General features: G+C 45.9%; 1 protein-coding gene across 2 annotated transcripts in view; it reads left to right on the forward strand.

The window, feature by feature from the left end:
• Nucleotides 1-9,776: 9,776 nt before the first annotated feature.
• LOC115185810 (tomoregulin-2) overlaps nt 9,777-12,225 on the forward strand; it is a 7,893-nt gene continuing 5,444 nt past the window's right edge. The window contains exons 1-2 of one of the 2 annotated variants that reach the window (XM_029745823.1): nt 9,777-9,869; nt 10,135-10,473. In XM_029745823.1, the coding sequence (XP_029601683.1) occupies nt 10,302-10,473 (172 nt within the window). In that variant the 5' untranslated portion in view covers nt 9,777-9,869; nt 10,135-10,301. Of the gene's footprint in view, nt 9,870-10,064; nt 10,474-12,225 lie in introns of those variants that run through there. The other variant, XM_029745824.1, reaches the window with a different exon arrangement.

Genomic DNA, 12,225 nt, shown 5'->3' on the forward strand with positions numbered 1-12,225 from the left:
GTGTGAAGGAGAGGGAGAAGGAGAGGGAGATGAAGAAGGAGAGGGAGGTGGAGAAGGAGAGGGAGAGTAAGAAGGAGAAGGAGAGAGAGAAAGAGAAGGAGAGGGAGAGTGTGAAGGAGAGGGAGAGTGTGAAGGAGAGGGAGAGTGTGAAGGAGAGGGAGAAGGAGAGGGTGAGAGTGAAGGAGAGGGAGAAAGTGAAGGAGAGGGAGAAGGAGAGGGTGAGAGTGAAGGAGAGGGGGAGTGTGAAGGAGAGGGAGAAGGAGAGGGAGAGTGTGAAGGAGAGGGAGAAGGAGAGGGAGAGTGTGAAGGAGAGGGAGAAGGAGAAGGAGAGTGGAGGCTATTGGATAGTGGGGATCAAACATCAGTGTTAATGGAAGCTGACGGCTCTCTGATGTGCGATGAATCTGGAACACACATCAGTGAATGGAAGCTGACGGCTCTCTGATGTGTGATGAATCTGGAACACACATCGGTGTTAATGGAAGCTGACGGCTCTCTGATGTGTGATGAATCTGGAACACACATCAGTGTTAATGGATGCTGACGGCTCTCTGATGTGTGAAGAATCTGGAACACACATCAGTGTTAATGGAAGCTGACGGCTCTCTGATGTGTGATGAATCTGGAACACACATCAGTGTTAATGGATGCTGACGGCTCTCTGATGTGTGATGAATCTGGAACACACATCTGTGTTAATGGAAGCTGACGGCTCTCTGATGTGCGATGAATCTGGAACACACATCAGTGTTAATGGAAGCTGACGGCTTCACTAACAGGGGAGTGACAGAGAGCACACTAACAGGGGAGTGACAGAGACCACACTAACAGGGGAGTGACAGAGACCACACTAACAGGGGAGTGACAGAGACCACACTAACAGGGGAGTGACAGAGACCACACTAACAGGGGAGTGACAGAGACCACACTAACAGGGGAGTGACAGAGACCACACTAACAGGGGAGTGACAGAGACCACACTAACAGGGGAGTGACAGAGACCACACTAACAGGGGAGTGACAGAGACCACACTAACAGGGGAGTGACAGAGACCACACTAACAGGGGAGTGACAGAGACCACACTAACAGGGGAGTGACAGAGACCACACTAACAGGGGAATGACAGCTAGCGAGAAAGAGAGAGAGAGCGTACGCCTTCACTATGGTGAATCATTTAAACAATACAGAAATACACTACGGAAAAAGAAGGAACAGCACGTCAGAAATCAGCTCAATGTAATTGAAGAATCCATAGAATCTAACCACTTCTGGGAAAATTGGAAAACACTAAACAAACAACAAGACGAAGAATTATCCATCCAAAATGGAGATGTATGAGTAAACCACTTCTCCAATCTTTTTGGCTCTATAACAAAGAACAAACAGCAAAAACATATACATGATCAAATACAAATCTTCGAATCAACTACTAAAGACTACCAGAACCGACTGGATTATCCAAAATAAAAACCCTCCAACCCAAAAAGGCATGTGGTGTTGATGGTATCCTCAATGAAAGGATCAAATATACAGACACAAATTCCAATTTTCTATTCTAAAACTCTTTAACATCATCCTTACCTCTGGCATCTTCCCCAATATCTGGAACCAAGGACTGATCACTCCAATTCTCAAAAGTGGAGACAAATTTGACCCCAATAACTACCGTAGGATATGCGGCAACAGCAACCTTGGGAAAATCCTCTACATTATCATTAACAGCAGACTCGTACATTTTCTCTGTGAAAACATTATACTGAGCAAATGTCAAATTGGCTTTTTACCAAATTATCGTACGACAGATTACGTATTCATCCTGCACACCCTAACTGACAAACAAACAAACCAAAACAAAGGCAAAGTCTTCTCATGCTTTGTTGATTTAAAAAAAGCCTTTGACTCAATTTGGCATGAGGGTCTGCTATACAAATTGATGGTGTTGGGGGAAAAACATACGACATTATAAAATCCATGTACACAAACAACAAGTGTGCGGTTAAATTTAGCAAAAAAACACACACAATTGTTCCAACAGGGCCGTGGGGTGAGAAAGGGATGCAGCTTAAGCCCCACCCTCTTCAACATATATATCAACGAATTGGCGAGGGCATTAGAACAGTCTGCAGCACCCGGTCTCACCCTACTAGAATCTGAAGTCCAATGTCTACTGTTTGCTGATGATCTGGTGCTTCTGTCAACAACCAAGGAGAGCCTACAGCAGCACCTAGATCTTCTGCACAGATTCTGCCAGACCTGGGCCCTGACAGTAAATCTCAGTAAGACCAAAATAAAGGTGTTCCAAAAAAGGTCCAGTTACCAGGACCACAAATACAAATTCCATCTAGACACCGTTGCCCTAGAGCACACAAAAAACTATACATACCTCGGCCTAAACATCAGCGCCACAGGTAACTTCCACAAAGCTGTGAACGATCTGAGAGACAAGGCAAGAAGGGCCTTCAATGTCATCAAAAGGAACATAAAATTTGACATCCCAATTAGAATCTGGCTAAAAATACTTGAGTCAGTTATAGAACCCATTGCCCTTTATGGTTGTGAGGTCTGGTGTCCGCTCACCAACCAAGAATTCACAAAATGGGACTAACACCAAATTGAGACTCTGCATGCAGAATTCTGCAAAAATATCCTCTGTGTACAACTTAAAGCACCAAATAATGCATGCAGAGCAGAATTAGGCCGATACCCGCTAATTATCAAAATCCAGAAAAGAGCTGTTAAATTCTACAACCACCTAAAAGGAAGAGATTCCCAAACCTTCCATAACAAAGCCATCACCTACAGAGAGATGAACCTGGAGAAGAGTCCCCTAAGCAAGCTGGTCCTGGGGCTCTGTTCACAAACACAAACACACCCCACAGAGCCCCAGGACAGCAGCACAATTAGACCCAACCAAATCATGAGAAAACAAAAAGATAATTACTTGACACATTGGAAAGAATTAACAAAAAACTGAGCAAACTAGAATGCTATTTGGCCTTAAACAGAGAGTACACAGTGGCAGAATACCTGACCACTGTGACTGACTCAAACTTAAGGAAAGCTTTGAATATGTACAGACTCAGAGACCATAGCATTGCTATTGAGAAAGGCAGCCATAGGCAGACCTGGCTCTCAAGAGAAGACAGGCTATGTGCACACTGCCCACAAAATGAGTTGGAAACTGACCTCCACTTCCTAACCTCCTGCCAAATGTATGACCATATTAGAGACACATATTTCCCTCAGATTACACAGATCCACAAAGAATTCGAAAACAAACCCAATTTTGATAAACTCCCATATCTACTGGGTGAAATACCACAGTGTGCAATTACAACAGCAAGATTTGTGACCTGTTGCCACAATAAAAGGGCAACCAGTGAAGAACACACACCATATTTATGTTTATTTATTTTCCCTTTTGTACTTTAACTATTTGCACATCGTTACAACACTGTATATATACATAATATGACATGTGTTATGTCTTTATTCTTTTGGAACTTCTGTGAGTGTAATGTTTACTGTTGATTTTTATTGTTTATTTCACTTTTGTATATTATCTACTTCACATTCTTTGGCAATGTTAACATATGTTTCCCATGCCAATAAAGTGCCTTGAATTTAAATATATATATATATATATATTTCACCTTTATTTAACCAGGTAGGCTAGTTGAGAACAAGTTCTCATTTACAACTGCGACTTGGCCAAGATAAAGCATAGCAGTTCGACACATACAACAACACAGAGTTACACATGGAATAAACAAACACACAGTAAATAATACAGGAATAAAAAATTATATATACAGTGTGTGCAAATGAGGTAAGATATTTAATATAATTATTTTATTTTTATTTCACCTTTATTTAACCAGGTAGTTGAGAACAAGTTCTCATTTGCAACTGCGACCTGGCCAAGATAAAGCCTAGCAATTCGACACATACAACAACACAGAGTTACACATGGAATAAACAAAACATACAGTCAATAATACAGTAGAACAAAAGAAAACAAAAAGTCTATATACAGTGAGTGCAAATGAGGTAAGTTAAGGCAATAAATAGGCCATGGTGGCAAAGTAATTTATTTTTTATTATTTTTTATTTCACCTTTATTTAACCAGGTAGGCAAGTTGAGAACAAGTTCTCATTTACAATTGCGACCTGGCCAAGATAAAGCAAAGCAGTTCGACAACATACAAAAACACAGAGTTACACATGGAGTAAAACAACATACAATCAATGATGCAGTAGAAAAAAAACAAGACTATATACAATGTGAGCAAATGATGTGAGATAATGGAGGTAAAGGTAAAAAAATGCCATGGTGGCAGAGTAAATAAAGTATGGCAAGAAAAACACTGGAAAGGTAGATTTGTAGTTTGAAGAAAGTTAAAAGTTAAAATATAAATAATATGGTGCAAAGGAGCAAAATAAATAAAATAAATAAATACAGTAGGGGAAAAGGTAGTAGTTTGGGCTCAATTAAAGATGGGCTATGTACAGGTGCAGAGATCTGTGAGCTGCTCTGACAGCTGGTGCTTAAAGCTAGTGAGGGAGATAAGTGTTTCCAGTTTTAGAGATTTTTGTAGTTCGTTCCAGTCATTGGCAGCTGAGAACTGGAAGGAGAGACGACCAAAGGAGGAGTTGGCTTTAGGGGTGACCAGAGAGATATGCCTGCTGGAGCGCGTGCTACAGGTGGGTGCTGCTATGGTGACCAGTGAGCGGAGATAAGGGGGGACTTTACCTAGCAGGGTCTTGTAGATGACCTGGAGCCAATGTGTTTGGCGACGATTATGAAGTGAAGGCCAGCCAACGAGAGCATACAGGTCGCAGTGGTGGGTTGTATATGGGGCTTTGGTGACAAAACGGATGGCACTGTGATAGACTGCATCCAGCTTGTTGAGTAGGGTATTGGAGGCTATTTTGTAAATGACATCGCCGAAGTCGAGGATTGGTAGGATGGTCAGTTTTACGAGGGTATGTTTGGCAGCATGAGTGAAGGATGCTTTGTTGCGAAATAGGAAGCCAATTCTAGATTTCACTTTGGATTGGAGATGATTGATGTGAGTCTGGAAGGAGAGTTTACAGTCTAACCAGACACCTAGGTATTTGTAGTTGTCCACATATTCTAGCATGCATTTAGTTTTACTTGCATTTAAGAGCAGTTGGAGGCCATGGAAGGAGAGTTGTATGGCATTGAAGCTCGTCTGGAGGTTAGTTAGCACAGTGTCCAAAGAAGGGCCAGAAGTATATAGAATGGTATTGTCTGCATAGAGGTGGATCAGAGAATCACCAGCAGCAAGAACGACATCATTGATGTATACAGAGAAGAGAGTCGGCCCGAGAATTGAACCCTGTGGCACCCCCATAGAGACTGCGTGAGGTCCGGACAACATGCCCTCCAATTTGACACACTGAACTCTATCAGAGAAGTAGTTGGTGAACCAGACGAGGCAGTCATTTGAGAAACCAAGGCTGTTGAGTCTACCGATAAGAATGTGGTGATTGACAGAGTCGAAAGCCTTGGCCAGGTCGATGAATATGGCTGCACAGTATTGTCTCTTATCGATGGCAGTTATGATATCGTGATATCGTTTAGGACCTTGAGCGTGTCTGAGGTGCACCCATGACCAGCTCGGAAGCCAGATTGCATAGCGGAGAAGGTACGGTGGGATTCGAAATGGTCGGTGATCTGTTTGTTAACTTGGCTTTCGAAGACCTTAGAAAGGCAGGGTAGGATAGATATAGGTCTGTAGCAGTTTGGGTCTAGAGTGTCTCCCCCTTTGAAGAGGGAGATGACCGCGGCAGCTTTCCGATCTTTGGGGATCTCAGACAATACGAAGAGAGGGGTTGCAACAATTTCGGCAGATAGAAAGAGAGGGTCCAGATTGTCTAGCCCAGCTGATTTGTAGGGGTCCAGATTTTGCAGCTCTTTCAGAACATCAGCTATCTGGATTTGGGTGAAGGAGAAATGGGGGAGGCTTGGGTGAGTTGCTGTGGGGGGTGCATGGCAGTTGACCGGAGTAGGGGTAGCCAGCTGGAAAGCATGGCCAGCCGTAGAAAAATGCTTATTGAAATTCTCAATTATCGTGGATTTATCGGTGGTGACAGTGCTTCCTAGACTCAGTGCAGTGGGGAGCTGGGAGGAGGTGCTTTTATTCTCCATGGACTTTACAGTGTCCCAGAACTTTTTTGAGTTTGTACTACAGGATGCAAATTTCTGTTTGAAAAAGCTAGCCTTAGCTTTCCTAACTGCTTGTGTATATTGGTTCCTAACTTCCCTGAAAAGTTGCATATCACGGGGGCTATTTGATGCTAATGCAGTACGCCACAGGATGTTTTTGTGCTGGTCAAGGGCAGTCGGGTCTGGAGTGGAGCAAGGGCTATATCTGTTCCTGGTTCTACATTTTTTGAATGAGACATGCTTATTTAAGATGGTGAGGAAGGCACTTTTAAAGAATAACCAGGCATCCTCTACTGACGGGATGAGGTCCATATCCTTCCAGGATACCTGGACCAGGTTGATTAGAAAGGCCTGCTCGCTGAAGTGTTTTAGGGAGCATTTGACAGTGATGAGGGGGGTCGTTTGACCGCAGACCCATTACGGATGCAGGCAATGAGGCAGTGATCGCTGAGATTTTGGTTGAAAACAGCAGAGGTGTATTTGGAGGGCAAGTTGGTTAGGATGATATCTATGAGGGTGCCCTTGTTTACAGATTTGGGGTTGTACCTGGTAGGTTCATTGATAATTTGTGGACCGATGGACCTATTCAGCTAACAGTCCGATATGCTCTAGACACTTAGCGTGCCGTGGCTAGCAGGCTAGCAGATGTGCATTCAGGGAACTTTGCGACGGAGGGGCCTGTTGGAAAAAAAACCCTCGGGCAGATTACGTTGGTAGTCCAGTCGTGATGGATTAGCAGGGCTTCGTGTAGTAAAAGGGGTCCAGGCCAATTGGCAAAATAGGTATCGTAGCCCAAGGAGTGGTTGATGGACCTCTTCAGCTAGCCGGGAGATGGGCCTAGCGTGGGCTAGCTCCAGGCAAATTGGTGCTTGCTTCGGGACAGAGACGTTAACTGCGATGATCCAGGTGAAAAAGTTCAGAGCTTGCAGTAGGAATCCGGGGATATGGAGAGAAAATAAGTCCGGTATGCTCTGGTTTGAATCGCGTTGTGCAAACTGCCGAGAGATTTCCCAGCTAGAGGTTAGCTGATGACCGCTTGCAGTGGTTAGCTGACTACTAGCTAGTAGCTAGCTAGCTGGCTAGCTTCTGTTCGGGGATTCCGGTTCAAAAGTAAAGAAAAATACTTTAGAACATAGCAGATCCATACCCCATTGGGTGAGGCGGGTTGCAGGAGAGTATATTGAAGTTGAGGTTTAGGAAAAATATAAAAAAGATATGCGAAGAAAAAAGATATAAAAAGATATATACACTGGACACGACAGGACGAGGACAAAAAGACGTCTGGTCTTTCTACTATTCCTATAGAACTCAATTTTTATGGAATGGTCTGCCTACCCAAGTAAGAGTCTCAACCTTTAAGTCTTTATTGAAGACTCATCTCTTCAGTAGGTCTTATGATTGAGTGTAGTCAGGCCCAGGAGTGTGAAGGTGAACGGAAAGGCACTGGAGCAACGAACCGCCCTTGCTGTCTCGGCCTGGCCGGTTCCCCTCTCTCCACTGGGATTCTCTGCCTCTAACCCTATTACAGGGGCTGAGTGACTGGCTTACTGGTGCTCTTCCATGCAGTCCCTAGGAGGGGTGCGTCACTTGAGTGGGTTGAGTCACTGACGTGATCTTCCTGTCTGGGTTGGCGCCCCCCCTTGGGTTGTGCCGTGGCGGAGATCTTTGTAGGCTATACTCGGCCTTGTCTCAGGATGGTAAGTTGGTGGTTGAAGATATCCCTCTAGTGGTGTGGGGTTGTGCTTTGGCAAAGTGGGTGGGGTTATATCCTGCCTGTTTGGCCCTGTCCGGGGGCATCGTCAGACAGGGCCACAGTGTCTCCCGACCCCTCCTGTCTCAGCCTCCAGTATTTATGCTGCAGTAGTTTATGTGTCGGGGGGCTAGGGTCAGTCTGTTATATCTGGAGTATTTCTCCTGTCTTATCCGGTGTCCTGTGTGAATTTAAGTACTCTCTCTCTTTCTTTCTTTCTTTCTTTCTTTCTTTCTTTCTTTTTCTCTCTTGGAGGACCTGAGCCCTAGGACCATGCCTCAGGACTACCTGGCCTGATGACTCCTTGCTGTCCCCAGTCCACCCCTCATAGCCTGGTTCCTCTCTAGGTTTCTTCCTAGGTTCTGGCCTTTCTAGGGAGTTTTTCCTAGCCACCGTGCTTCTACACCTGCATTGCTTGCTGTTTGGGGTTTTAGGCTGGGTTTCTGTACAGCACTTTGATATATCAGCTGATGTAAGAAGGGCTTTATAAATACATTTGATTTGATTTGGTCTGACTGCTATGCCATATTGGAATAAACTTAATTGAATTGAGAGAGAGAGAGAGAGAGAGAGAGAGAGAGAGAGAGAGAGAGAGAGAGAGAGAGAGAGAGAGAGAGATGGGAGAGGAGAAGGAGAGAGAGAGATGGGAGATGAGAGAGAGAGATGGGAGAGAGAGATACAGTGAGGAGAGAAATAGAGAGAAGGAGAGAGAGAGGGGAGGGGTAAGGGGGAAATAGATATAGAGGGGAGCTTTATAAACTTGATGTGAGTGATTTACATGTGACGGCATGATATCTCCTCTTCCTGTTTGGCTCTTTGTGTGTCTGGGTAAAACCATGCAATACAACTACGGCATCAGGACACAGGTGTGTGTGTGTGTGTGTGTGTGTGTGTGTGTGTGTGTGTGTGTGTGTGTGTGTGTGTGTGTGTGTGTGTGTGTGTGTGTGTGACCTTCTCTATACCACGGATAGCTAATTGGGGTTATCTGTGGGCTCCAGTGTTACCAATTCGTTCCAGACGGTGAACTCACACAAACAGGGGATTGTGCTTCATACACACACACACACACACACACACACACACACACACACACACACACACACACACACACACACACACACACCACAGTGAGAAGTGAAGTGGAGACCTGAGGAGAAAAGAGAAATAGATCCAGGGACCTACATATTCTCTCCCTCTCAACTGAGAAGTCAAACACTGTTATCTGATTTAACGCAGCTGCAAAAAAAGATCCATCTGTATGTGTGTGTGTGATGAAAGTGTTAATAACCCTGATTCTGATGTGCTGGAGCCAGCTGCGTTTGATATGATCCGGAAGTTTAAAACCACAGGTCTGAGCAACTCTTTGTTTGATTTGTGTCATCCAGCTGCCCAGAGGAAACATGTTTCACGAGATTCAGGGGCTTAATTGAATTTCAACAACCAGTTTTGGTGGGAGCTAAGTCAATTGAATAATTGTGCCACTGCACAGACCCCCGTTCGCATCACATAACACACATTTCGGTACATTTTACATTTTAGTCATTTAGCAGATGCTCTTATCCAGAGCGACTTACAGTAGTGAATGCATACATTTCATACATTTATTATATATATTTTTTTCCATACTGGTCCCCCATGGGAATCGAACCCACAACCCTGGCGTTGCAAACACCATGCTCTACCAACTGAGCCACACGTGACCACACGGTACCACATGCACACACACACACACACACACACACATATTCACATTTACACCCATCTCGTAAACCAATCGGAGTTCTAGGATATCCTTGGCACCTCCTCCCCTGCTAGGCAACTAATCGCGCAGACATCACAGGCATTAGCCTATCACATCTTCACTGAGTGACAGTGACACCAAGAGGAAACCATCTGAAGAGTTACAACCTACTGCCAAACAGTCGTGAGTAGTGGCTCAACCTGACGATTAGAAGACTTTCATTTCAGGATTATTTCTCTCTCTCTCTCTCTCTCTCTCTCTCTCTCTCTCTCTCTCTCTCTCTCTCTCTCTCTCTCTCTCTCTCTCTCTCTCTCTCTCTCTCTCTCTCTCTCTCTCTCTCTCTCTCTCTCTCTCTCTCTCTCTCTCTCTCTCTCTCTCTCTCTCTCTCTCTCTCTCTCTCTCTCTCTCTCTCTCTCTCTCTCTCTCTCTCTCTCTCTCACACATACAGCGCATCGGACCATTTCAAACCACCAGCAGCAACTCAGACCTGTATAGCCGCCGGTGGGACTCGGCACCGCAGACTCCCTCGGTGTCGGAAAATGTATGTTCTCCCTCGGCTGACCTCCATCCCAGACCAAAAGCCACCGGAGAGAGTGTGCAACTCCTGCCCATGAGATGCATCTCCGAGCGGGGCGTCACGAGCGCAGACGCCCGCCGTCGTGGATATGGACAAGGTTTGACCGGGTTTGGCTCGCTGCCATGACGGTTGTGATGTGGATACCGCTCCAAGCTTTTCCCACCGCTTCCCTCAGCCTCTGTCAGACTCCTACCGGCCGGAACTGCTCTGGTAAACAACAACAACACGTGTTGATTGCAGGAAGTGTAGATACATGAAGGTGAAAGGTTAATGACAGTTGTGTCTGACTGAGGAGTGGGTGGGATCTGTCTGACTGAGGAGTGGGAGGGATCTGTCTGACTGAGGAGTGGGAGGGATCTGTCTGACTGAGGAGTGGGAGGGATCTGTCTGACTGAGGAGTGGGAGGGATCTGTCTGACTGAGGAGGGGGAGGGATCTGTCTGACTGAGGAGTGGGAGGGATCTGTCTGACTGAGGAGTGGGAGGGATCTGTCTGACTGAGGAGTGGGAGGGATCTGTCTGACTGAGGAGTGGGAGGGATCTGTCTGACTGAGGAGTGGGAGGGATCTGTCTGACTGAGGAGTGGGAGGGATCTGTCTGACTGAGTAGTGGGAGGGATCTGTCTGACTGAGGAGTGGGAGGGATCTGTCTGACTGAGGAGTGGGTGGGATCTGTCTGACTGAGGAGTGGGTGGGATCTGTCTGACTGAGGAGTGGGAGGGATCTGTCTGACTGAGGAGTGGGTGGGATCTGTCTGACTGAGGAGTGGGAGGGATCTGTCTGACTGAGGAGTGGGAGGGATCTGTCTGACTGAGGAGTGGGAGGGATCTGTCTGACTGAGGAGTGGGTGGGATCTGTCTGACTGAGGAGTGGGAGGGATCTGTCTGACTGAGGAGTGGGAGGGATCTGTCTGACTGAGGAGTGGGAGGGATCTGTCTGACTGAGGAGTGGGAGGGATCTGTCTGACTGAGGAGTGGGTGGGATCTGTCTGACTGAGGAGTGGGAGGGATCTGTCTGACTGAGGAGTGGGAGGGATCTGTCTGACTGAGAGTGGGAGGGATCTGTCTGACTGAGGAGTGGGTGGGATCTGTCTGACTGAGGAGTGGGAGGGATCTGTCTGACTGAGGAGTGGGAGGGATCTGTCTGACTGAGGAGTGGGAGGGATCTGTCTGACTGAGGAGTGGGAGGGATCTGTCTGACTGAGGAGTGGGAGGGATCTGTCTGACTGAGGAGTGGGTTGTTGTGCGTGTAATCAGGTTCTACCATGTGTTATCAGTGGTAGGCAATAGGACTGATTCTCCTATCTGGATCCCTCTATAGGACACAGTTACATACAGCCCCATTGCAACCCCATCTTGTAACAAGTAGTCTAACAGACACACACCCTAATCCACATGTTGAGCTCTCTGTTGAAAAAACTATTGTTTATAACTCTGGAGCTTCCTAGTTTAAAGGTTGAATAGATATAACCGATTAGGAGATAGTCTGAAGGAACCTCTCCTCTACTGGAGGAAATAGTCTGAAGAAACCTCTCCTCTACTGGAGGAAATAGACTGAAGAAACCTCTCCTCTACTGGAGGAAATAGACTGAAGAAACCTCTCCTCTACTGGAGGAAATAGTCTGAAGAAACCTCTCCTCTACTGGAGGAGATAGACTGAAGAAACCTCTCCTCTACTGGAGGAGATAGACTGAAGAAACCTCTCCTCTACTGGAGGAGATAGTCTGAAGAAACCTCTCCTCTACTGGAGGAAATAGACTGAAGAAACCTCTCCTCTACTGGAGGAAATAGTCTGAAGAAACCTCTCCTCTACTGGAGGAAATAGACTGAAGAAACCTCTCCTCTACTGGAGGAAATAGTCTGAAGAAATCTCTCCTCTACTGGAGGAAATAGTCTGAAGAAACCTCTCCTCTACTGGAGGAAATAGACTGAAGAAACCTCTCCTCTACTGGAGGAAATAGACTGA

The sequence above is a fragment of the Salmo trutta genome, unplaced genomic scaffold, assembly GCF_901001165.1.
Source record: "Salmo trutta unplaced genomic scaffold, fSalTru1.1, whole genome shotgun sequence".
NCBI lineage: Eukaryota > Metazoa > Chordata > Actinopteri > Salmoniformes > Salmonidae > Salmo > Salmo trutta.